The 24,401-nt window shown below is 38.9% G+C and overlaps 2 protein-coding genes across 3 annotated transcripts in view; both read right to left on the bottom strand.

Annotated features, from left to right (window-relative positions):
- The window catches only part of PRRG1 (proline rich and Gla domain 1), a 134,821-nt gene that overhangs the window by 22,763 nt on the left and 87,657 nt on the right, over nucleotides 1–24,401 (bottom strand). The gene's annotated exons all lie outside the window — the stretch shown is intronic.
- On the bottom strand, nucleotides 11,362–12,516 carry LOC109496472 (ferritin heavy chain-like). Its single transcript, XM_045050510.1, has one exon. The coding sequence runs from the start codon at nucleotides 12,380–12,382 to the stop codon at nucleotides 11,552–11,554; it is 831 nt and encodes a 276-aa protein (XP_044906445.1). The 5' UTR covers nucleotides 12,383–12,516; the 3' UTR covers nucleotides 11,362–11,551.

The following is a 24,401-nucleotide window of genomic DNA, read 5'->3' as shown; positions in this document are numbered from 1 at the left end:
AAATCAAAAAATCAGTAACAGAAATGCAAAAAATAAAGACAAAGGAATCCAAATATATCACTAAAGAAAGCCAACTAATCATGAAAGAAGTGAGCAAGGGAAGAATCAGAGAGAGAACTACAAGACAACCATAAAACGAGTAACAAAATGGCAAAAAATACATACCTATCGGTAATTACTTTGAATATAAATGTACTGAATGCTCAAAGTAAAAGACATAGCGAGATGAAATGGATAAAAAAAAAAGATGCATCTATATGCAGCCTACAAAAGACTCATTTCAGACCTAAAGACACATGCAAATTAGAAGCGAGAGGATGAAGAAACATTATCATGCAAATGGATATGAAAAGAAAGCTTGGGTAGCAACAGCAATACTTATACTGGACAAAACTGACTTTAAAATAAGAGCTGTAATGAGATAAAGAGGGGTGCCTGGGTGGTTCAGTCAGTTGAGCATCTGACTCCTGATTTCGGCTCAGGTCATGATCCCAGGATTGTGGGATCAAGCCTAGATTCTCTCCATGTCTCCCTCTCTGCCCCTCTCCCCTTACTCAGTCTCTCTAAAATTAAAAAGAGAGAGAGAGAGAGAAAGAACACTACATACTCATTAAGGGGACGATCCAGCAAGAAGATACAACATTTTAAGATATTTATGCACCCAACACAGCGGCACGCAAATACATAAAACAGTTAAACATAAAGGAACTAATTGATAATAATACAATAGTAGGGGACTACAGCACCTAACTTACATCAATGGACAGATGATCCAAACAGAAAATCAACAAGGAAACAGTGCCTGTGAATGACACATTGGACTAGATGGATTTAATGGATATATTCAGAACATTTTTCATCCTTAAACAGAATACATATTCTTTTTAAGTATACACAGAACATTCTCCAGAACAGATCATGTAATAGTTCATAAAACAAGTCTCAACAAACTCAAAAAGATCCAAGTCATACCATGTAACTTTTATGACCACAATGCTATGAAACTAGAAATCAACCACAAGAAAAAATCTGGTAAGAGCACAAATACATGGAGGTTAAATAACATGCTACTTGACAATCAATGGGTCAGATGTGAAATCAAAGAGTACATGGAAACAAATGAAAATGAAAACACAATGGTCCAAACTCTTTCAGATGCAGCAAAAACAGTAATAAGAGGGAAGCTTATAATAATACAGGCCTACTTCAAAAACCTAGAAAAAGCTAAAAAAAAAAAAAAAAAAAAAAAAACAAAACCCAAAACCCTAAATTTACGCCTATAGGAACAGAAAAACAAGAAAAAACAAAACCCAAAACCAGTACAAAGAAGGAAATAATAACGATGAGAGCAGAAATAAATGATAGAGGAACTAGGGGAGAAGTTAAAATGGCGGAATAGTAGGGGGATCCTATGCTTGCCCTCTGCCTCAAACACAACAAAGTAAATACCAAATAATTCTGAACACCCAAGAAATTGATCTGAGGGCTCAAAGAACAAACTGCACATCTAGAGGGAGAAAAAAATGGCTACAACAGGGAAGGTAGGAGCTGTGGAGAGTTGATTTAGGGGAGAAAAGAACTGTGGGTGCTGCAGAGGGAAGGGAGCCCTGATCACGGAGAGAAGAGTGAGAAACAAAAAGTGAAAGCACATAGCGGGTTGCACAACAAAAACTCTTCCCCAAAACCATTGACTGAGAAAGAGAGAGGGGCTGTCCTTATAAGCAGCAGAGTTCAAAGTCTGCAGTTAAATAAATGTGTGCCATCACCAGGGTCATGCCTGACAGGCTTAGTGGTGATCCTGTGGGGAGGGAGGACAGAGGCCCATTAAGTGGACGGCGTGGTCTGAGGATCCTGTGGGTTGCACGAAGAGTAATAGTTCCTCTTCTTGAAGTGCATTTGGGAGAGGCAGCACTGTCTCTCAAGGGACAGGAGAGAAGGCGGATGCCATTGAGCTGACCCATTAATTAGCATAGCATCAGAGGCACCTGCTGACCTGGAAGCCAGCTATTGGATGCGCTCTACTGTAAACTCCTAGCCTCACATGGCTGTGCAACTGCTTTTCTGGAAGAAACCAGCATTACCCAGTGTAGCAAGATCCTCCCCAAGAGGATCAATGAGTATTTGTGCCATGCCAGGTCCCTAAAATTTGGAACTTTGAAACCCAGCAACACAGTACACACAGGAGTGTGTGTACACGCACATGGACAACTCAGACATAGAATGAAGACAGGGTTCTGATGGAAGGCTGGGACAAAAGAGGGGAGATTGTTTGTACTTCTGTGAGGGCTTCCTGAACAGCAGCAGGGGCAATCACCTCTCTCCAGTGTTGAGAGAAGAGGGTGATGCCATTTTCCTATTGCCCATCAGCACAGACTTCAGTGAGGAACACAGCACCCCCAGTGAAGGCTGGAGCAGTTTACATCAAGCCCTGTTCCACTGACTGCATCATGCAGGGCAAGTCTCCCTAAGAAGCAACACACAGGCCCCTCCCACAGAACACCAGCAAAAACTCCCCACATGCACTAAGTCTACTGATCATAGAGTGCTGCAAAGCTTCAACTCTAGGGGAAATAGGATCTAGACTTTTCTAATTAGCAGACCAAAACACACCTAGTTAAAACTTGCCACAAACCAGACTAGGTCCAAATACTCCACACTGCAAGCAAGGAGAGGACTGCAGAGGACTGATAGGGAAAGAGCAACCTAAACACAACAGAGTGCACACAGCACAAACTTCTTAAAGTGCCAAGTCCTGGACAGTATATGACCTCTTCTTCATAAAGCCAGTACTCTCAAGAGCAGGAAACCTAACAGGTTTTCCTAACACAGAGAAGACAGAGATCTGGGCAAAATGCCAATATGGAGGAATTCATTCCAAAAGAACTGGAAGAGGTCATGGCCAGATATAAGTAACATGTAAGTAATATATCTGAACCAGGATTTAAAACAAAAATCATAAGGATACTAGCTGGGCTTGAGAAAAGCATAGAAGACACTACAAAATCCCTTTCTGCAGAGATAAAAGAAATAAAAACCAGCCTGGCAAAAATAAAAAAAATGGTATAACCAAGATGCAAAACCAACTAAATGCAATGACAATGAGGATGGTGAAGCAGAAGAACAAATCAAAGGTACAGATCGTAAAATTATGGAAAATAATGAAGCTGAAAAGAAGAGGGAAAGAAAAGTACTGGATCATGAATGTAGATGTAGGGAACTCAGCAACTCCATAAAGCATAATAACATTCATATCATAGGAGTCCCTGAAGAAGAGAGAGAGAAAAGGGGGGAGAAGGTTTATTTGAACAAATTAAAGCTGAAAACTTCCCTAATCTGGAGAAGGTAACAGTCACCCAAATCCAGGAAACAGAGAACTCCCATCAAATTCAACAAAAGCCGGCCAAAACCAATACATACTGTAGCATACTCTGCAAAATATAGAGGTAAGGAAAGAATCCTGAAAGCAGAAAGGGAGAAGAAATCCCTAACCTACAAGGTAAGACAACTCAGGTTAGCAGTAGATCTCTCCACAGAAACATGGCAGGCCAGAAGGGACTGGCATGATATATTCAATGTGCTAAACGGGAAAAATATGCAGCCAAGAATACTTTATCCAGCAAGGCTATCATTTAGAACAGGAGAGATAAATAACATCCTAGACAAACAAAACCTAAAGGAGTTTGTTACCACTAAACCAGCCATGCAAACATATTAAAGGGGACCCTTTAAGCGGCAAAGACAAAAAGCAACAAAGACTAGAAAGGAAAAGAAAAAACCTCCAGAAACAGCAACTTTGCAAGTAACACAATGGCACTAATTTGTTATGTCAATAATTACTCTGAATGTAAATGAACTTAATGCTCCAGTCAAAATATACAAGGGTATCAGAATGGGTGAGAAAACAAGACCCATCTACATGCTACCTACAAGAGATACATAGGAGACCTCAAGACACCTCTAGATTGAAAGTGAGGGGATGGAGAACCATCTATCATGCTAATGGACTCCTAAAAAAGGATAGAGAAGCCACACTTATATCAGACAAACTAGACAAAACTACAATGAGATATCACCTCACACCTGTTGGAATGGCTAAAATTAAAAACACAAGAAACACTAAGTGTTGGCAAGATGTGGAGAAACAGGAACCCTTGTGCACTGTTGGGAATGCAAACTACTGCAGTTACTGCAGAAAACAGTATGGAGGCTCTTCAAAAATTAAAAAGACAATTACGATGTGATCCAGTAATTCCGTAATTGAGTATTTACCCCCCCCAAAAAAAACCACTAATTCAAAGAGATAAATGCACCCCTATGTTTATTGCAGCATTATTTACAATATTCAAGATATGGTAAAAATCGAAGTGTCCATGGATAAAGAAGATATAGTACATCTATAAAAGAATATTACTCAGCCATAAAAAAGAATGAAATCTTGCCATTTGCAACGTCAGTGGAACTAAAGGGTGTAATGCTAAGTGAAAGAAGTTAGAGAAAGACAAATACCAGATGACTTCACTCATATGTGGGATTTAAGAAACAAATTAACAAAGAAAAAGGAGACAAACAAAAAAACCAGACTCTTAACTATAGAGAACGCATGGTTACCAGTGGTAGGGAGGAAGGTGGGAGTATGGGTAAAATAGATGAAGGGGATTAAAAGTACACTTATCATAAAAATAAATTATACTCTTATCATGAGCACTTAGTAATGTATAAACATGTTGAATCACTATATTGAACACGTGAAAATAACATAACATTGTATGTTAAGTATAGTGGAATTAAAAAAAAAATTTTTGAGCGTATATGCACATATCCAACATCAGTGGAAATTAGATAGGGTTTTCAAATCTTTTAAAATATTTGCCAATTGAATAATTGTTGAAGTTACACTAAGTTTTTAGTGTGTTTGTTCCAGTATATTCATAAAGATATAATGGGATAAGTTGTTTAAGTCTGAGTATGAGTATTATTTTCCAGCATTCCAGTTTATCCCAATGTATATAGCCATGGTTAAAATCTAGGATGATAAATCAGTGCTTCACAAATGTCAGGGTACACATATTCATCACCTGGGATCTTATTAAAATGTAGATTCTGATACTGTAGGTCTGGGATGGGGCTTGGGATTTTGAATTTTAGCAGGCTCTCAGGTGAGGTTGCTGCTGCTTGCCATAGAGTACACTTTGAGGAGCAAGGTGCTCACATTGGTTTGAGTGCCTGGAATGCCTAGCTCCTGCCCCCTGAGACTGATATAATTGGCCTAGGATGTAGTCTGGTGCTAATTCTAATGTGTAAGAAAGCTTGAGAGTCTCAATGGCAAAGTGCATGATGATTTATCAATTTTAGCTATAATTTTATCAGTAGCTCTAATGTGATTCCCTTTGCCTGCTGCCTACCCTTCCTCTTATGTCAAAGTCTTTAATCCATTTTGAGTTGATTTTTGTGTCTGGTGTAATATAGGTTTCAATTTTCATTCTTATGCATGTGCATATCCAATTTTCCCAACAGTACTTATTGAGTATACTATACCTTCCCCATTATGGATTTTTGGCATCCTTGTTGAAGACTATTTGACCATATATATGTGGGTTTATTTCTGGGCTTTCTGTTTAGTTCTATTGGTCTATATGTCTGTACCATATAGTTTTTATTACTCTAAGTCTGTAATATGTTTTGAATTCAGGAAGTGTGAGGCCTCCAGCTTTGTTTTTTCTCAAGACTGTTTGGTTATTTGGGTCTTTTGTGGTTCTAAATGAATTTAAGAGGAATTAATACCAATCTTTCTCAAACTCTTCCAAGAAAATGAAGAAGCAGGGACACTTCCAGACCCATTTTATGAGGCCAGTATTACTCTGATTACAAAGCCAGAAAAAGACACTACAATAAAACTATATGCCAATATTTCTAATGAATATAAATGCAACAAATCTCAACAAACTGAATTCAACAGCACATTAAAATGATCATACATCATGACCAAGTGGGATTTATCCTTGGGGCATGAGGATAATTGAACATATGATAATCAATGAATGTGACACAAAACTTTGCTGAAAGAAATTAAAGAAACAAGTAAATGTAAAGATATATCTTGTTTGTGGAATAGAAGACTTAATACTGTCAAAACACCTGTGGTACCCAAAACAACCTACAGATTCAATGTTATCCCTAAAAATCCCAATGCCATTTTTTACAGAAATAAAATCATCTATCTTTAAAAAGAGAAGAGACTCAGATAATTTTTTCAATGTTTATTTATTTTTGTGAGAGAAAGAGATGGGGGGAGGGTCAGAGAGAGGGAGACAGAGGATTTGAAGTGGGTTCTGCACTGACAGCGGAAAACTCATGAACCAAGAGATCATGAGCTGAGCTGAAGTCAGACACTTAACAGACTGAGCCACCCAGGAGCCCCAAGACTCAAATAATTTTAATGTGAATTCTACTAAATCTTCTTAGAACAAAAAAAAACCCCACACCTATAATATGAAAACTATTCCAGAGCATATAAAAATGAAAATTATTTCTCAATTTATTTTACAAGGCCAGAGTAATCAATCCTAATACCAAAACAGGACAAAGATGGTACTTACACACCTGAAAGAAAACTACATGTTAAGGTAGAGAGATACAAAATCCTAAATAGAAGTATTAGCAAGAGTGATGTCAGCAGCATGGTGTAATAAGACATCTGTTGTTTTTGCACCCCCTACCCCAAGAATCATTTAGCATCCATCCCACAGACAAAAGTGGCTTTGTGGGAGCTGTAGGATGATCCAACTCCATATGCCAAGTGACTCAGGAAGAGTCTAAACCACTCGTGCATTGGGTAAAGGGCATATAGACTTTGTTCCCAGGTATGAACCCTATAGTGGCCTGTCAACTGGCTCCCGTCCATCTTGGCCACAGTTCAGGAGTCCTTGGAAAACAATGATTTAGACAAGATCATGACCCGAGCCAAAGTACGATGCTTAACTGATTGAGCCACTCAAGTGCCCGAGCATCTGGCAAAATTTAACATTTATGATTAAAGATTCTCAACAGATTGAGTATAGAAAAGATACATCAACATAATAAAGGTCACAAAGGGCAAGCTATGACAACATCCACAATGGTGAAAGGTTGAAAGCTTTTCTACTAAGATCAGGAATGAGACAAAGGTGCTGACTCTCACCACTCATATTCATCGTAATACTGGAAGTCCTAGCCAGAGCATTTAGACAAGAAAAAGAAATAAAAGGCATCCACATTGGAAAGGAAAAAAGTCAAATTATCTTTGCAGGTGATATGCTTTTATATCTAGAAAGTCTTAAATACTCCACCAAAACCTATTAGAGATAATCAATGAATCCAGAAAAGTTGCAGGGTATAAAAACAAAACAGGGGTGCCTGGGTGGCCCAGTTGGTTAAGCGTCCGGCTTTGGCTCAGGTCATGATTTCGTGGTTCATGAGTTTGAGCCCTATGTCGTGCTCTGTGCTGACAGCTCGGAGCCTGGAGCCTGCTCTGGATTATGTCTCCCTCTTCTCTCTGTCCCTTCCTTGCTCATGCTCTCTTTCTCAAAAATAAATAAACATTAAAAAATAAAATAAAATAAAATAAAATAAAATAAAATAAAATAAACACAAACAGTTGCATTTCTATATACTAACAACAAGAAAAAGAAATAAAGAAAACTATCCCATTTACATTAGCATCAAAAACAATAAAATACATAGGAATAAATTTACCAAGCAGGTGAAAGATCTGTACACTGAAAACTTTAAGAATTGCATGGAAAAAAACTGAAGACACAGATAAATGGAAAGATATCCTGTGTTCACTGATCAGAAGAACTGATATGGTTAAAACGTCCATACTACTCAAAGCCATCTATAGATTCACTGCAACACCTATCAAAATTCCAATGACATGTTTTACAGAAATAGAAAAACAATCCTAAAATTCCTATGGAGTCACAAAATACCCTGACTAGTCAAAGCAATCTCAAGAAAGAACTTACCTGGAGGCATCATACTTCCTGAATTCAAACAATAATATAAAAGTATATAATTAAAAACAGCATCATGCCAGCATTAAAAAACAGACATGCAGTCCAATGGAACATAATCAAAAGGTCAGAAATAAGCCCATGCATAAAGGGTCAACTAATATTTGACAAGGGTGCCAAGAATACTCAATGGGGAAATGACAGTGTCTTTGATAAACTGTGGTGGGAAAACTGGATAACCACATGCGCAAGAATAAAATTGGACCCCTGTCTTACACCATGCACAAAAATTAACTTGAAAAGGATTAAAGACTTAAACTAAGACGGAAGCCAAAAAACTTCAAGGAGAGAACATAGGAAAAAAGTTCTTTCATATTGGTCCTGGAGATGATTTTCTGGATATTATACCAAAAGCACAAGCATATAAAAATGAAAAAATTTTTTCTCATTTTACAAGGCCAGAGTAATCTTAATACCTAAACAGGACAAAGATGGTACTTACACACCCGAAAGAAAACTACTTATTAAGGTAGAGAGATACAAAATCCTAAATAAAAATATTAGCAAGAGTGATGTCAGCAAAAATAAGTGGGACTATACTAATTTTAAAAACTACTGGGGCACCTGGGTGGCTCAGTCAGTTAAGTGGTGACTTTGGCTCAGGTCATGATCTCATGTTTTGTGAGTCTGAGCCCTGCATTGGGCTCTGTGCTGACAGCACGGAGCCTGGAGCCTGCTTCAGATTCTGTGTCTCCTCTCTCTGCACCTCCCTGCTTGACTCTGTCTCTGTCTCTCTCAAACATAAAACATTAAAAAATTAAAAAAAAAAAAACAACCTTCTGCACAGCAAAAGACACAAACAGTAAAACAAACAAAAAGAAACTATGGAATAGAAGACAATATCTGCAAATCATATATCTGATAAGGGGCTAATTTCCATAATATATAAAGAACTTATACAACACAACAGTAAAAAACCAAACAACCCAATTAAAAAATGGGCAGAGAAAAGGTGCTCAACATCACATGTCATCAGGGAAATAAAAATCAAAGCCACAATGCAATATACCTCACATGTGTTAGAATGGCTATCATTAAAAAGACAAGAAATACCAAGTGTTGGCAAGGATGTGGAGAAAAGGAAGCCCTTGTGCGCCGTTGGTGGGAGTGCAAATTGATATAGCCAGTAAAGAAAACAGTATCGACATTCCTCAATAGATTAAAAATAGAACTACCATATGATCCAGCCATTTCTTTTCTGGGTATTCATGCCTTTCTCTATGAGAAAGAAGGAAAAGCTGCCATTTACAACAACTTAGATGAAACTTGAGGACACTATGTTATGTGAAATAAGAAAAACACAAATACTGTATTCTATCAATTATATATGGAACCAAAAAAGCCAAACTCAGAAACACAGATTAGAATGTTGATTACCACAAGCTGAAGGATTGGAGAAAATGGAGAGATGTTGATCAAACAGTACAAACTTTGGAGCTCTAATGTACAGAAGGGTCATTATAGTTAACAATATAATATCCTTAAGTATTGCTAAGGGAATAAATCTTAAGAAATCTCACCACCAAAAAGAAATGGTAATTACATGAATTGATAGAGGTTTTTGCTAAGGCTTTGGTGGCAATCATTTCCCAATATATCAGTGTATCACGGTACACCTTAAAATTACACAATGCTACATACATCTCAATCATATCTCAAAAAAATATAGTAAAACAAATCAACAGTGATCAAATAAGTTTCATTCCAGGAATAAAAAATAATTCCACACAGGAAAATCTGTTAATGTAATTCAGAACACTAGTAGATTAAAGGAGGAAATATACATGGTAATAGTATTTGGATTATAGTATTTTTTTTAACATTTATTCTGAGAGACAGAGTACACGCATGTACGTGAGCAGAAGGGCAGAGAAAGAGAGGGAGAGAGAGAATCCTAAGCAGGCCCCATGCTGTCAGTACAGAGCCTGATGTGGGGCTAGATCTCACAAGCCATGAAATCATGACCTGAGTCAAAATCAAGAGTTGGACACTTAACTGACCAAGCCACCCAGGCGCCCCGAGATTATAGTATCTTGAAAAATTATTTCCTGATTATTGTCTACCACTCTACACAAACTCTTGTTTTCTCCTTCTGGAATTTCTACTGAGTGCTTGTTATTATAGAAGGTTCTTCTATGACTATGAATTATTATTATTATGAATTATTTCTTTCTAGAAGATTCAATTTACCTCAGTCATTCTCAAATATTTTGATGTTCAGCATCTTTGTTAAATTTTCAACCCTTATACTGAACAGGGTTTATTACAAAGTGTACATAAACCCCCAAAACTAGAGGTTTTCTGATGGCAGCATGCATGCCTGGTACTGGTGGCCATTTGAAGTTGCACCTGTGTCTCCAGAGAAGCAAACCTAAAACACAGTTCCCATAGTCACAACAAGGGTGAACCTGCCAATCAGTTATTCCACTCTGCCAGTTTCCAGGGTCCCCAGGTTGTTACTGACAAACAATAAACATTAACATTTGTATGACTTAATCAGCTAAAAACTTCAGATGAAGTTGAAGGCTCCATTTATTTTAATCCCTGTCCAATCCCATTTTTCAATTCTTTCCCAGAAGCAACCACTATTATAAATTCTAGACCATGTTTTTTCTATACCTTTACCATATACATCCATCTACAGCAACCAGTGCCCCAAACCACCCATCTTACCCCAAACCACATCACACTATACATAAGGGGAAGTGAAAGTTTTCTAATGACAATATGCATGTCCTGCACAGGGGACCAAAGGCAAATCACTCTCATATCCAGTACGAAGCCAGCCTAAGATTAAGTTTCTCTTACCACTATTGCCCACAGTGAGCTTGTTAAAGAGGTACTCTCCCATAATGGCTTCTGGGGTCCCTTTCTTGCTATCTAGAATCAAAAAATATTAGTATTTACTTATTTTGATAAAGTAAAAGTTTTCAGGGTAAAGTAGAAGACCTCCTTTATTTTAATCCCTGCCCAATCCCATTTCCTTCACTCTTTCCCCAGATCAACCTCAGTCATAACTTTCAGGCAATGTTTTTATACTTTTACTATGCATAGGTTCCCACATTCTTCAGGGCTCTAAACCACCACCACCCACACTGCTTATGAGGGGAAGATTAATTTTGTGTTTTCCAGGGAAACCACCACCACCCACACTGCTTATGAGGGGAAGATTAATTTTGTGTTTTCCAGGGTCCCATGGAATACCTTCTCCCTCCATTTCTGGAGATCCTCAGCTGCATATGGATAGGGTTGGGTGGGTGGAGAGACTCCTGGATACCTACTATAAAACTTAAAAGGTGAAAGATGTGCATACACATCAACCAGAGACCTTTATTTATTTTCGAACAAAGTAACTTTATTGCAACCAAGTAACTTTATGGCAAAACTGGAAGGAAAAAAACTGGAACGTTTTGCAAGTGCAATACTGCAAAATGCATGCTTGGCATGGTGACCAGGGGAAGTTACCATGCACCCTGTGGCTATGGGAAGGCAGTCCCAACTCAGTTCTTGTCGCTGTTGCCCAGGGTGAGCTTGTCAAAGAGGTACTCTGCCAAGCCATCTTCCGGGGCCCCCATCTTGCGCAGGCTGGTGATGTAGCCCCCCAGCTCTTTGATGACCTTCACTTGCTCGGGCAGGTAGTTGGTCTCCAGGAAGCTGCACAGATGGGCGTCGTTCTTGTCAGTAGCCAGCTGGTGCAGGTCGAGCAGGCTCTGGTTCACGCTCTTCTCCAAGTGAAAGGCGCACTCCACGGCCTTCAGGCCGCTCTCCCAGTTGTCGCGGTCAGGCTTCATGATGTCGTGGAGGCGGATGCGGCCCCCACGCTGGTTCTGCAGCTGCATCAGCTTCTCGACACGCTCCTTCTCCTCATGGGACTGGCGCAGGAAGAACTTGGAGACATTCTCCAGGGCCACGTCGTCATGGTCGAAATAGAAAGCCATCGACAGGTACACGTAGGAGGCGTAGAGCTCCAGGTTGATCTGGCTGTTGATGGCGGCCTCGCATTCAGGGTGGTAGTTCTGGCGCACTTGAGAGGACGGCGCGGTGGCCATGGCTGGCGGCGCTGGCACCGAGGTCAAGGCAAATCTGAAGCGAGGGCCCCGGAACAGGCAGTGGCGAGGCCGAAGGCGGCGGCGACCCCGAAGATTACCCAGCTTGAATGGCGAGAGGAGCCAGAGGCACTCAGTGGCAATGGAGACCTCTAGGCAGCGTCCGTTGGGCTCGGACGCGGCAACAGCTCTGGGATAGAACCGGAACTGAGGTCCGTTACAGGAAACGGCAGCGAGTTTCCGGTTTGGGGGAAGGGGGATAAGGGGTGGGGCGGGGCCGCGCATGCTCTGTTCCAGGCTCGGGTGGAGCCTAAGTGAGGCAGGGAGACCCTGCGCTGAGCACCGTTTAAGAATTTTTTTTTTTAATGTTTATTTATTTTTGAGAAACGGAGTGAGTGAGCAAGCAAGGGAAAGATGGAGGGGCAGAGAGGGAGACACAGATTCCGAAGCAGACCCCAGGCTCTGTGCTGTCAGCACACAGCCTAGTGCAGGGCTTGAACCCAAGAACTCTGAGATCATGATGCTTAACCGACTGAGACACCCAGGCGCCCCCTGGGGTTTAAGATTTTAATTTTGCAATAATGTATCCATTTTACAATTACTTAATTTTATTGGTATAAAAAAGGGATCTTGAATGGATCCCTTTTATTATAGCCTGTTCCTATTCAAATATTCTCAGCCTTCTTATTCAAATTCATATTCCTATTCAAAGTCATAGTTTTATTCAATTCACATTCTTATTCAAATTCTCAAAATTCTGAGTATGAATTTGGCTTTTTTGGTAACTCTGTTTCCTGTATTTTTTTTAACCTCAGAAATCGCTCTGTTCATGATCTTCTCTTTCACCTTCCTCAAATATTTCCCAAACTTTGTCCTTTCATATTTAGGAATAAAGGGCACATTTGATTAGCCTACATAATCAGCATGTATCTGATGTACAGTTGTGATGTCCATTTCACTAATAGGCTTTTCCTTGGAACGGGATTGCACAGTATGTCAATATAAAGAAGTAGTCTCCTCTTTGGGGGTACACGGCAGGGTGCTTGTAGGTAGGGTAGGGACCCTTCCTCTTGCCAAAACAAAAATGGCATTTCTGATGATGGAAAAGTAGTTATTTGTCCCTTCTAGGTAGATGTGTGCTTCTGTTTTATCCCTTCTTTTGTGCAGGTCTGCATTTGTCTCAACCTCATTCACTGTCTTTGGAGTGTAGTTTGGGGAGCCTAAAGGTCCAATACTACAAATGCTTACTTCTAATTTAAGTAGGGTTTGGGGACATTTCAGAGCAGGGCAGATAAAACATCTGCTGTTCATAGTAGCTCTTTAATCACATGGTTGACCTGGGGACCTTCTGCAGTGTAACTGTTCAAGTTTCTATGCACATGCTTGGTTTTCTACTGCAGGTGTTTTGAGTTATCTGAATTAACTAATCTGATAGCACCTGCTTTTCCTGTCTTCCAAGAATTCCTCATAATTTCTGGTCTGCTACTCATAATCCTTTTGTTTGTGTGTGTAGATTTTGTGCGTGTTTTTAGCCACCACTATGATTCAGTTATCATTCTTTACTAAAAATTAAATAATTGTCTGAAAAGGTAATACATTCCCATGGGTCAAAAACCACACAGCTGTCCTCTCTGCAGGCAACCAGTGTGGTATTACTTGTCACAATTAGGAGGAGGAAGAGGAAGAAAAGAAAGAAAGAATGCTGGAAACAGAAGAGAAGAAACTTTAAAATATATTCTTTAGAAGTGCCTTCTTCTCAAGTGCACATGGATCATTTACGAAGAAAAATCAAATTCTGGGCCATAACCAAGTCTCAATAAATTTCAAATGATTCAAACCCTATAACATTAAAAAAAGAAAACAAATATCTGAAATTGAAAATCTAAAGTTCTACCTTAAGGAACTAGAGAAAGAAGAGCAATATACACACAAACCAATCAGAAAGCAGGAAATGATAAAGGAACAAAAAATTCAGTGAAACACAAAACAAAAATATGTAAAACTAAATAAAGCCAAACAGAGATTCTTTGAGATTAAAAAAAAAAAAGATAAATCTCTAGACAGACTGATCAGTAAAAAAAGAGAGAAGACAGAAATTACCAATATCAAGAATGAGAGAGAAGACATTACCACCAGTTACGAAAAGGGAACAATATTGCTATGACTGACTTAGGCTAATTATGATTTATCTCTAGCAACTAGATATGTTACTACTCCCCTAAACTGGGGTTCTCTTAGCAAGAAAGAAGGAGGTGAAATAGTTTTTATATCAGTAATCAACAGTTTCTGCCTCATTTCTATTCATTAGTAACTTAGAATACATTAATTCAAGCAATTACTTTCTTTTCTCTCCAATTATGTTGGTGGTAGGGCAAGTCATCATCAAACTGCCATTGAGCACAGGATTTCTAAGATAATGGAAGTGAGTGATACAAGAGCTGGCAGAGAAGGCAAAAAGAATGGTGTATATTGGAATAAATTATCTTTTTATGCTAAGTTGAAGAGATACTAAAATCCTTAGTAGATAATTATTTATCTCTGCTTTCGTCTGGAGTTTGCCCTGAGTTTTAACATTTTAAAATAGAAAATAAAGTGGGAGAGAACGGTTTTAATGAAAAACTAATATAAATTCTAGGTTAATGGGTAATTATTATTTTTGCTAGTTTATCTCATTTTAGTTATTAGCATGCACCTGAGTCTTTACAATGTAACGTCTTTCAAAGTAATAAAAATGAATACCTGTAGAACTGAAAAGTTTCATTAACTTTAAATAGAACTAATTCTTTATCATCTCCTCTACCTCTTCAGACATCACTCTAGAATCATAATTAAACCTCATCAGTTTATTTAGCTTCAAGACAGCTCCCTTGAAAATGATCTTAGCGTCAAACCAAACAAGTTCAGAATTGTCTAGAATTTCAAGATGCCACTTCTCAGATAATAACAGGAAACCTCAGACTACGTCTATATTCATTCTTAACTGGCCCTATTATATTGCAAGTTTTATTAGGTTTTCTTCTCTTCAAGACATCCTGCCTTATGCTCCGGGTATATCGGCTACATGGTATGGTGCTTATAAGTACTAGATTAGTAATCAAAAGCTACAAGTTCCAATTCCAATCAGAAGTTGCATGCATCATTCGTCTTTTTGGCGTTCACAATATTGGTCCAAAGATGAAAAGAATATTACCTTTGCCTGTCCCAAATGGTATTGTTTCCAAGCATTTTAAAACAATAAAATTAAAAATCTAGCTAAAAGTAGGTGCCAGCCACCAATTTTTCCATTTCAATCATATCTGAACTTGAAAAAACTAAGTTGTTTCATTGGAAAACCCCTGGCACAACCATCAATTAAATTAGGAGAGAATTATGTTCAATGCAGAAGGAGGGGATGGGAAGGGAGGGAAGACACTGAATTAGGAGACCTGGGTCCTATTTTCGGCTGCACCAATCAGTATCTCGCTATGGAAAAAGGAGTAAAATGACTTCTGTGGGGCTATTTGAAAAATGAAGAGCTTAACCTATTTGGTTTTCATGGACCCTATCGATTATAAATATAATTGGTCTATTCCATGAATCTTTCTTCAACAGTGGAATGGAAAGAAAAATCAGCTTTTAGTCTATTCATGATAAGCAGTGACTGGTAGCAAATATTAGCTTTGGGAATGGGATGATACCTTAATGTTCAAATAATCATGCTGTTCTAAGTTATGGCATTAGTGCCACTCTCTAAAATATACAATTCAAGAAAAGACAGAGCCCTCTTTTCTCAGTTGGTTGTTGTATGTACAGTGGAGGAGCAGATCCTCTGTTTCATCTTGATGGTACCCAGGCTCCCAATGCAAAGGTATATGAGGTAAACAAAATTAGGCATGCAGGGCAAAAATGCCCCCCAATTTAGTACTGTACCAGAAAAGCTACTTTCACAGGAAGAAAGGGCCAAGTTAGGTAAACAGATAAATTGAGCTATAGACCGCTGCGTTGCAGGTGAAGCAGCCCAGAGAGGAGATGGTTAACAAAAGAAAAGGAGCCTTGTTAACCCTGAGGTTATTCCGCCTGACTGTCTCATCCCCTAGACTAGCTAAGTTAGACACGGCACCTCCTGTCTGCCATTAACAACCATCTGCCCATCTGCCCGGCGCCAGGATTTTGTTTTATATTGACCCAAACCCCAAACACTGTATATCTTCCAAATACCCCTCTTCCCTCACATCCCCAAGTTAATGTTCACAGTTTGTCTCTTTGTGCCGCCTATCACATTTGTAAGCCTTCTGATCTTAATAAATACAGGGCAAAGACCCTTATTCAGGGCTCCTGTCTTTTCCCAGACATACGCCATCTCTCACCTTAATCCTGTGTCCTGCTCTTTTGTTGGCCAAAAGGGAACTTTAGACTTAGAGTCTATGACACCAATTTCCTTTGCCACTGATTTGATTGTATCTTGGAAGTGGCTAAATGGAATTTTATTTCTACAGTTACTGATATTCAAACTATCAGGGCCACTGTCAGCCTTGTCCTGGGGAGACTATACCCTAACACCCATGTGGGAAGAAACCAAGGACAACCCCAAATATTAAAGGAATCAGCAGCTACCTACTATAACAGAAACTGATTTACAGTAGTGACCACACCCAGATGGGAATTTCTGAGGAGTGGGCACGAGAGGTGATTAGCTGCTGTATTTTATTAAATATACCATGAATCGAAAAGCACATTATTTTTTTATGTATTAAAAAAGGAAAAAAGGAAGGAACGCCTGGGTGCCTCAGTCGGTTAAGCGTCCGACTTTGGCTCAGGTCATGATCTCATGCTTCATGGGTTCGAGTCCCACATCAGGCTCCGTGCTGACAGCTCAGAGCCTGGAGCCTGTTTTGTGTCTCCCTCTCTCTATGCCCCTCCCCTGCTCACGCTTTGTCTCTCAAAAATGAATGACCATTAAAAAAAAAAAAAAAAAAAAAAGGAAAAAAGGGGCACCTGGGTGGCTCAGTCAGTTAAGCATCCCATTCTTGATCTCAGCCCAGGTCATGATCTGGCTGTTGGTGAGTTCAAGCAGGGTGGAGCCTGCTTGAGATTCTGTTTCTCCTTCTCTCTGCCCATCCCCTGCTTGTGCTCTCTTTCTCTCTCAAAATAAATAAACAAAAAACCTTTAAAAAAGGGGAAAAACATGCTTTAAACTAATCCATGATGTCACTGATAAGCTGAACTTCAATTTCAGAGAAAATGTGAATAAATGATCAGAGAATCAATGAAATATGGTAATATTTTTTTACTCACTTGTCTGAATACATCTATCAAAGTAGACACTTTTAAAATACTCATAACTGTTTAAACTTTTTGGTAATTTATTTGTGGCCTTAATAGTCTACAGTATTATGTAGACACAAAACATTAATAAAGAAAAAAATTGTCATTTTCTGTTGGATATTGTGTCATTTTACATTTCGGTCTCATCCTAAAATGGGTGGTTTCCAACTTTTTTTCTTTCCCTTTTTGGAGTGGGAGGTTTAGTGTATTAGACTAAGGAATATAATTGCTTGAGAAACAGGTAAACCCCACTTCTGAATTCATAGCTAACCTCCTCCTAGCATGCTATGGGAGGCATGTGACATCATCTTTCAAATGAAGAGATGCATAACCATTTATACCAAGCAAAGTTGCTGATCTAGGTTTCTACTCACATCCCAATTTGAATGTGAAAGTTTTATTCTCATCAATTACACTGACTGATTGCAGCTCACTGTTAGATAATGTGAGTCATTTCTAACAAGGACAGTACTGTCTACCAAGTAGTTAAGCATCCCAAAGCAGCAGCACAGTGGCTGACAGGGCCACTAGAATCACTACTACACATGCTAGGCTAGTGTGTCACATTTCATGGATTCACAGTTCTTGTTTAGACCCTAAGACTTTGAACAACTGAGGGGAGCTCAGTTATTCCAAGAAAGTCAGTTACAGGATACATGTATGAAGAGAGAACACTAATATTTCATTCCCTGAGTGGACATCTGCTTAAGCTGTGGAATAGCTGATGTACCCCCAATACTGCACTCTATGCCCATATGAAGGGCAGGGTATATTTGAGGAAAAGCAACAGAGTCAGCGATGGTATAGATCTTTCCCAAGGTGGAAAACAAGGGTGTTCAAGGGGCACCTGGTGGCTCAATCAGTTAAGCATCCGACTTTGGCTCAGGTCATGATCTCACGATCCGTGACTTAGAGCTCTGTGCTGACAACTCAGAGCCTGCTTCAGATTCTGTGTCTCCCTCTTTCTTCATGCCCTTCCCCCACTCACACTCTGTATCTCTCTCTCTCAAAAAATAAATAAACATTAAAAAAAAAAAAACAGAAAAAAAAAAGGGTGTAGGAATTTTCCACCGGTTCAGTGGATACTGTGGAAAACCTGAGCCATGTTGCAGCTACTCTGCACCAGAGGGCTGTTTGCCAGGCAAAAGGCCCCAACAAGGATATGAAGCATGCATACTAGGATAGAAGCCAGCTGGGGAAGGGGTTGGTAGAGGCCAACACAGGACCATAACTCCTATTTCTGGAACTGTGTTGTACAGAGGTTTCTTTTAGGACCCCCTGAAGAACACCATGCACCTCCCACCCAACTTATAATTAGGCCCACCAAAGATTTAGTGACAGACAAAAAGAGGATACAGCAATACCAGCTAACTTAGAGACCTCTGTCCCCTTCTACCTCATTCCCCCCAAAATACTAAAGGAAAGAAAATGGGAAGGGTAACGTTAAAGGGCAAATCATGCTCCTCTCTTTGCTTCATGATCTTAAGGTCAAGGTCTAGCAGGAGCTGAAGGAGCAAAGGAGAAAAAGGTGGGCATAAAGCAAACCTAACAGGAAGTTTTAAATGGGAGAGAATGGGGCACATGGGTGGCCTAGTTGGTTAAGTGTCCAATTTTGGCTCAGGTCATGATCTCACAGTCCGTGGGTTCAAGCCCCGCATCAGGCTCTGTGCTGACAGCTCAGAGCCTGGAGCCTACTTCAGATTCTGTGTCTCCCTCTCTCTCTGCCCCTCCCCTGCTTGCACTCTTCTCTTCTCTTCTCTTCTCTTCTCTTCTCTTCTCTTCTCTTCTCTTCTCTTCTCTCTCTCTCAAAAGTAAACATTAAAAAATTTTAAAAAAACATAAATGGGAGAAAAGGTATGAGTTTTTATGCCCAAAAGTGCCCAGAAAGGTAGATCATATCTCCCTATCTCTAAGGAATAGGAGTTTAGACTGTCAAACTAGGGCGGCTACACAAAGCAGGGTCTCTTTAGACACCTGAATCATCATTTATGTGACCTGAAATTCTGGTGCAATATTGCCATGGAACTCTTGGATGTCCACCAGATCCATTAGAAGAATATCTTCTGCCAAATTAATTCTGATGAGGTATACTGATGAGTTCTGAAATTCTATGTGTCTTTAGTGTAACCATGGGTAAATAGCATATATGGAAGTTAAACAGGGCATCATTAACTAGATATTGTTGCTTGTAATATGCAGAGTTACATTAACTATATGGTGGAGATGACTGTACAAGTGACAAAAATGGGCCCAGTATTCCTGCCAGGAGTCTATGAGGACAGGTTTGAAAAAGATTAACTGGCAGTAGGAGAGGAAATGAGGTAACTTCAGGTCAAGGTTAACAAACTGCTCGCATGTCCACTGCTTTGGTAATATATATACAGTCTGAAACCCTCCAAATTAAGTTCGGACCATAACCTGAAAGGAATAATTGAGACTAGATAAGATTCATAATCTATAAAAGGGCCTGAATGCCAGAGAATAAAACACCACTAATTTTAAAAGAGCAACTAGAATATAAAGGAACCAGTCCTAGAACCCTTTGGGTTGAAGGGACTAGTGAGCCCCACTATTTACATTCCCTCTCCACCTTGACTGTACAGATGGGAGTAGAGTCTGGGCGCCCCAGCCCACACCAGCCCCAGCATTCCCAATAAGGTGACCCCAGCAATGCACACACCAGGACAGCCCTGGACAGTGTCCACTATAGCTCTAGTCATCTCACCAAGGCAACACGGGTACAAAACATCCCAGGACACCCCAGCATTACACCCACTTGATCTCCAGGGGACTCACTGTGGCACCCCCTATGCAGAGTGCCCCATGATATCCTAGACCATACTGGTTTCAAGTCTACTGTGTTTCCAGGGTACCCTCTGCCCAGAAAGCCCCAGGACACCCCAGCTTGTGCCCACTTCAGTTCCAGCTGTCCAACCTGGGTGGTCACAGCTTGGAGTGCCTTGGGACTGCCAGCCCATGCCCATTAAAACTCCAGCCAACCAGCCAAAGCTGCCAGGGACACACAGTCTAAAAAGGGGATGTCCCTACACAAGGCCATTCTTCAAGTTTAGGAGACGTAGATATTCTGCCTAATTCATAGACACAAACACAGAAAGTCAAACAAAGTGAGGAGACAGAGAAATATGCTCCAAATGAAAGAATGAGACAAAGCCCCAGAAAAAGAATGAAATGAAACAGAGGTAAGCAATCTACCTCATAAAAAGTTCAAAGTAATAGTCATAAAGATGCTCACCAGACTAGAGAAGAGTAGGTGAACTCAATGACAACTTCAACAAAGAGATAGAAAATATTAAAAAAAAAAAAAAGAATCAGAGTTGAAGAATACAGTAAATAAAATGTAAAATACACTAAAAGGAATCAACAGATTAGAGGATGCAGAAAACAGAACAGCAATCTGGAAGATAGTGTAATGTTAAGCACACTGCTGAACACCAAATTAAAACAGAATTCTAAAAAGTAAGAACAGAGTAAAGGGCTCTTTAGGACAATATCCAGCATATTAACATTTACATGAGAGAGATCCCAGAAGAAGAAAGAGAGAAAGCAGCAGAAAATAACGTGAAGAAATAAGAGCTGAAAATTTTCCCAACCTAGGGAAGAAAATGGACATCCAAGTCCAGGAATAAAAGAGACCCCCAAATAAGATGAACTCAAGGAGGTCTACACCAAGACATATAATAATTAGAATGTCAAAGATTAAAGATGAGCAGGGAATCTTAAAAGCACCAAGAAAAAAGCAACCAGTTATATACAAGGGAAACCCCATATGGCTTTTCAGCTGATTTTTCAGCAGATACTTTACAGGCTAGGAGTGGCATGATATGTTCAAAGTGCTAAAAGGAAAAAACCCACAACCAAGAATACTCTACCCAGCAAGGTTACCATGTAGAACCGTGGAGAGGAAGAGTTTCCCAGACAAACAAGTTAAAGGAGTTCAACACCACTAAAATGGCCTTACAAGAAACGTTAAAGAGACCTTTTTCAGCAGAAAAGGACATAATTAGAAGATAATTATGAAAGGAAAAAAATTTCACAAGTAAAAGCAAACATACAGTAAAGGCAGTAGATCACTTATAATGCTAGTATGAAGGTTAAAGACAAAAATAGTAAAATCAGTTATATCTAAAAAATAGTTAAGGTGATTCACAAAATAAAAATATATAAAATGTGACAACATATGCATAAAATGGGAGTAAAAATAGTTATTTTTTAGAATGTGTTCAAATTTAAACAATTATCAAATTAATACAGACTCCTATATACTTAGGATATATGAACCTCATGGTAACATCAAACCCAAAACCTATAATAGATACACTAAAAATAAAGAGAAAGGAATCCAAGCATAACACTAAATTAAGTCATCAATTACAAAGAAAGTGAGCAAGAAAAGAAGGAATAGAGAAGTAGTACAAAAACAACTAAAAAAATTAACAAATGGCAATAAGTTTATATCTACCAATAATTACTTTAAATATAAAAGTCTAAATGCTCCAATCAAAAGACACAGGGTAGGGGAGCCTGGGTGGCTCAGTAGGTTAAGTGTCCAACTCTTGATTTCGACTCAAGTCATGATCTCATGGTCAATGGGATCAAGCCCCGCACTGACAGCATGGAGCCTACTGGGATTTTCTCTCTCTCCCTCTGCCACTCCCCCAGACACACTCTCTCTCTCAAAAATAAACATTAAAAAAAAAGCCAGAGGGTAAATGAGTGGATAAAAAAAGTAAAAAGACCCATCTATATACTGCCTATAAGTGACTCACTTCAGACCTAAAGACACATACAGACTGAAAGTGAAGGGATGGAAAAAAATTTTCCACAGAAGTGGAAGCAAAAAAAAAAAAAAGCCATACTTATATCAGACAAAACATATGGCATTACTAATTACAAAAAAGGCATTACTAATGACAAAGGGATCAATCCAACAAGAGGATATAACAATTGTAAATATGTATGCACCCAACATTAAAGCACCTGAATACATGAAAGCACCTAAATATTAAGACAGAAAGGGAGAAATTGACAGTCAAACAGTAATATTAGGGGACTTTAACACCCCCCTTACATCAATGGATAGATCATCCAGTCAGAAAATTAACAAGGAAATAGTGACTCTGAATGACACATTAGACCAGATGGTCCTAACGGATATATACAGAACATTCCATCCAAAACCAGCAGAATATACACTCTTTTCAAGTTCAAATGGAGAATTCTCCAGGACAGGTCATAGCTTAGGCCATAAAACAAGTTTCAATAAATTTAACAAAACTGAAATAATATCAATAATATCAAGCATCTGTTTTGATCATAACAGTATGAAACCAGAAATCAAGTACAAGAAGAAAAGTGGAAAAACACAAATATGTGGAGGCTAAGCCAAATGCTACTAAACAACCAATGGGCCAATGAAGAAATCAAAAAGCAAATCAAAAAACACATGGAGACTAATGAAAATAAAAACATAACAGTCCAAAATATTTGGGACACAGTGAAAGTAGTTCTAAGAGGAAAGTTAATAGTGATATAGGCCTACCTGAAGAAACAAGAAAAATCTTAAATAAATAATCTAACTTTATGCCTAAAGGAACTAGAATAGCAACGAAGCCCAAAGTTAGTAGAATAAAGGAAATAATAAAGATCAGAGTGGAAGTAAATGACATAGAGACAAAAAAAAAAAAAACACAAAACAACAACAACATAAGAAAAGATCAATGAAACCAAGAGCTGGCTCTTTGAAAAAATAAAATTGATAAACTTTCAGCCAGACTCATCAAGAAAAAAAAGAGGACACAAATAAACAAAATCAGAAATGAAAGAGAAGTTGACACCACAGAAGTGCAAAGGATTATAAGAGACTGCTGTGAAAAATTATATGCCAACAAATTGAACACCATGAAAAAAATGGATAAATATCTAGAAGTACACAATCTTCCAAAACTTAATCAGGAAGAAAGAGAAAATCTGAACAGACTGATTACTAGTGACGAAACTGAATTTTATAATAAAAAAAAAAAAACTACCAACAAACAAAAGTCCAGGACCAGATGGCTTCATAGGTGAATTTTACCAAACATTTAAAGAGTTCATCCTTATTCTCCTCAAACTATTCCAAAAATTGAAGAGTACCTAACACTTCCAAATTCATTCCATGAGGCCATCAAAGACACTAAACGAAGATACACAAACCACTAAACAAAAAGAAAACTACAGGCTAATATCCCTGGTGAAACATAGATACAAAAATCTTCAATAAAATATTAAACTGAATTCAATAATCCATTAAAAGAATCATTCACCATGATCAAGGGGTATTCTTACTGCAGGGATGCAAGGATGATTGAATATTCGCAAATCAACCAATGTGATACACCACATTCACAAAATAAAGGATAAAAATTATATGATCATCTCAATAGATACAGAAAAGCCATCTGGCAATATCTGATATCCATTCATGATAAAAACTCTCAACAAAGTGGGTATAGAGGGAATATACCTCAACATATTAAAGGCCACAAACGATAAACCCACAGCTAAAATCATACTCAATGGTGAAAAACTGACACTTTTCCCTCTATGATCAGGAACAAGACAGGGAATTTCAAAATACACACAAAATAACATACTTTGGCCCTGCCTAATTTACTCTCTCACGAAATCCCGAAAGAAGTAGTGAGGAAGCCCCACTAGGAAGCCCCAGGATGGGCCTAAGGAAGATGTGGATGAAAATGAAGAATATGGCTAGGAGATGGTGGCAGCAATGCCCCACATTTGCCTATGTGTCTATGCCCAAACTTGATTCCTACCTCCTTTCTTTACTGAAGTCCATCATCCCTCAAAGGGCAAAGTTCTGAATCAGTGGCTCGAGTGCCATCAGAGGCTAAGTGAAATAGGAATTTCCCTGATGATGCCAAAGTATCTGAGTTTGGGCCTGAAAGTGTGATGAGAAATCTCTGGGCAACTAGCGACTAAC

The sequence above is a fragment of the Felis catus genome, chromosome X (assembly GCF_018350175.1).
Source record: "Felis catus isolate Fca126 chromosome X, F.catus_Fca126_mat1.0, whole genome shotgun sequence".
In the NCBI taxonomy this organism is placed as follows: Eukaryota; Metazoa; Chordata; class Mammalia; order Carnivora; family Felidae; genus Felis; species Felis catus.
This window is presented reverse-complemented; position numbering and strand designations above follow the sequence as displayed.

Coding starts and splice junctions, on each gene's coding strand:
- LOC109496472 (XM_045050510.1), bottom strand. CDS start 12,382: ATGCGCGGCCCCGCCCCACCCCTTATCCCCCTTCCCCCAAACCGGAAA.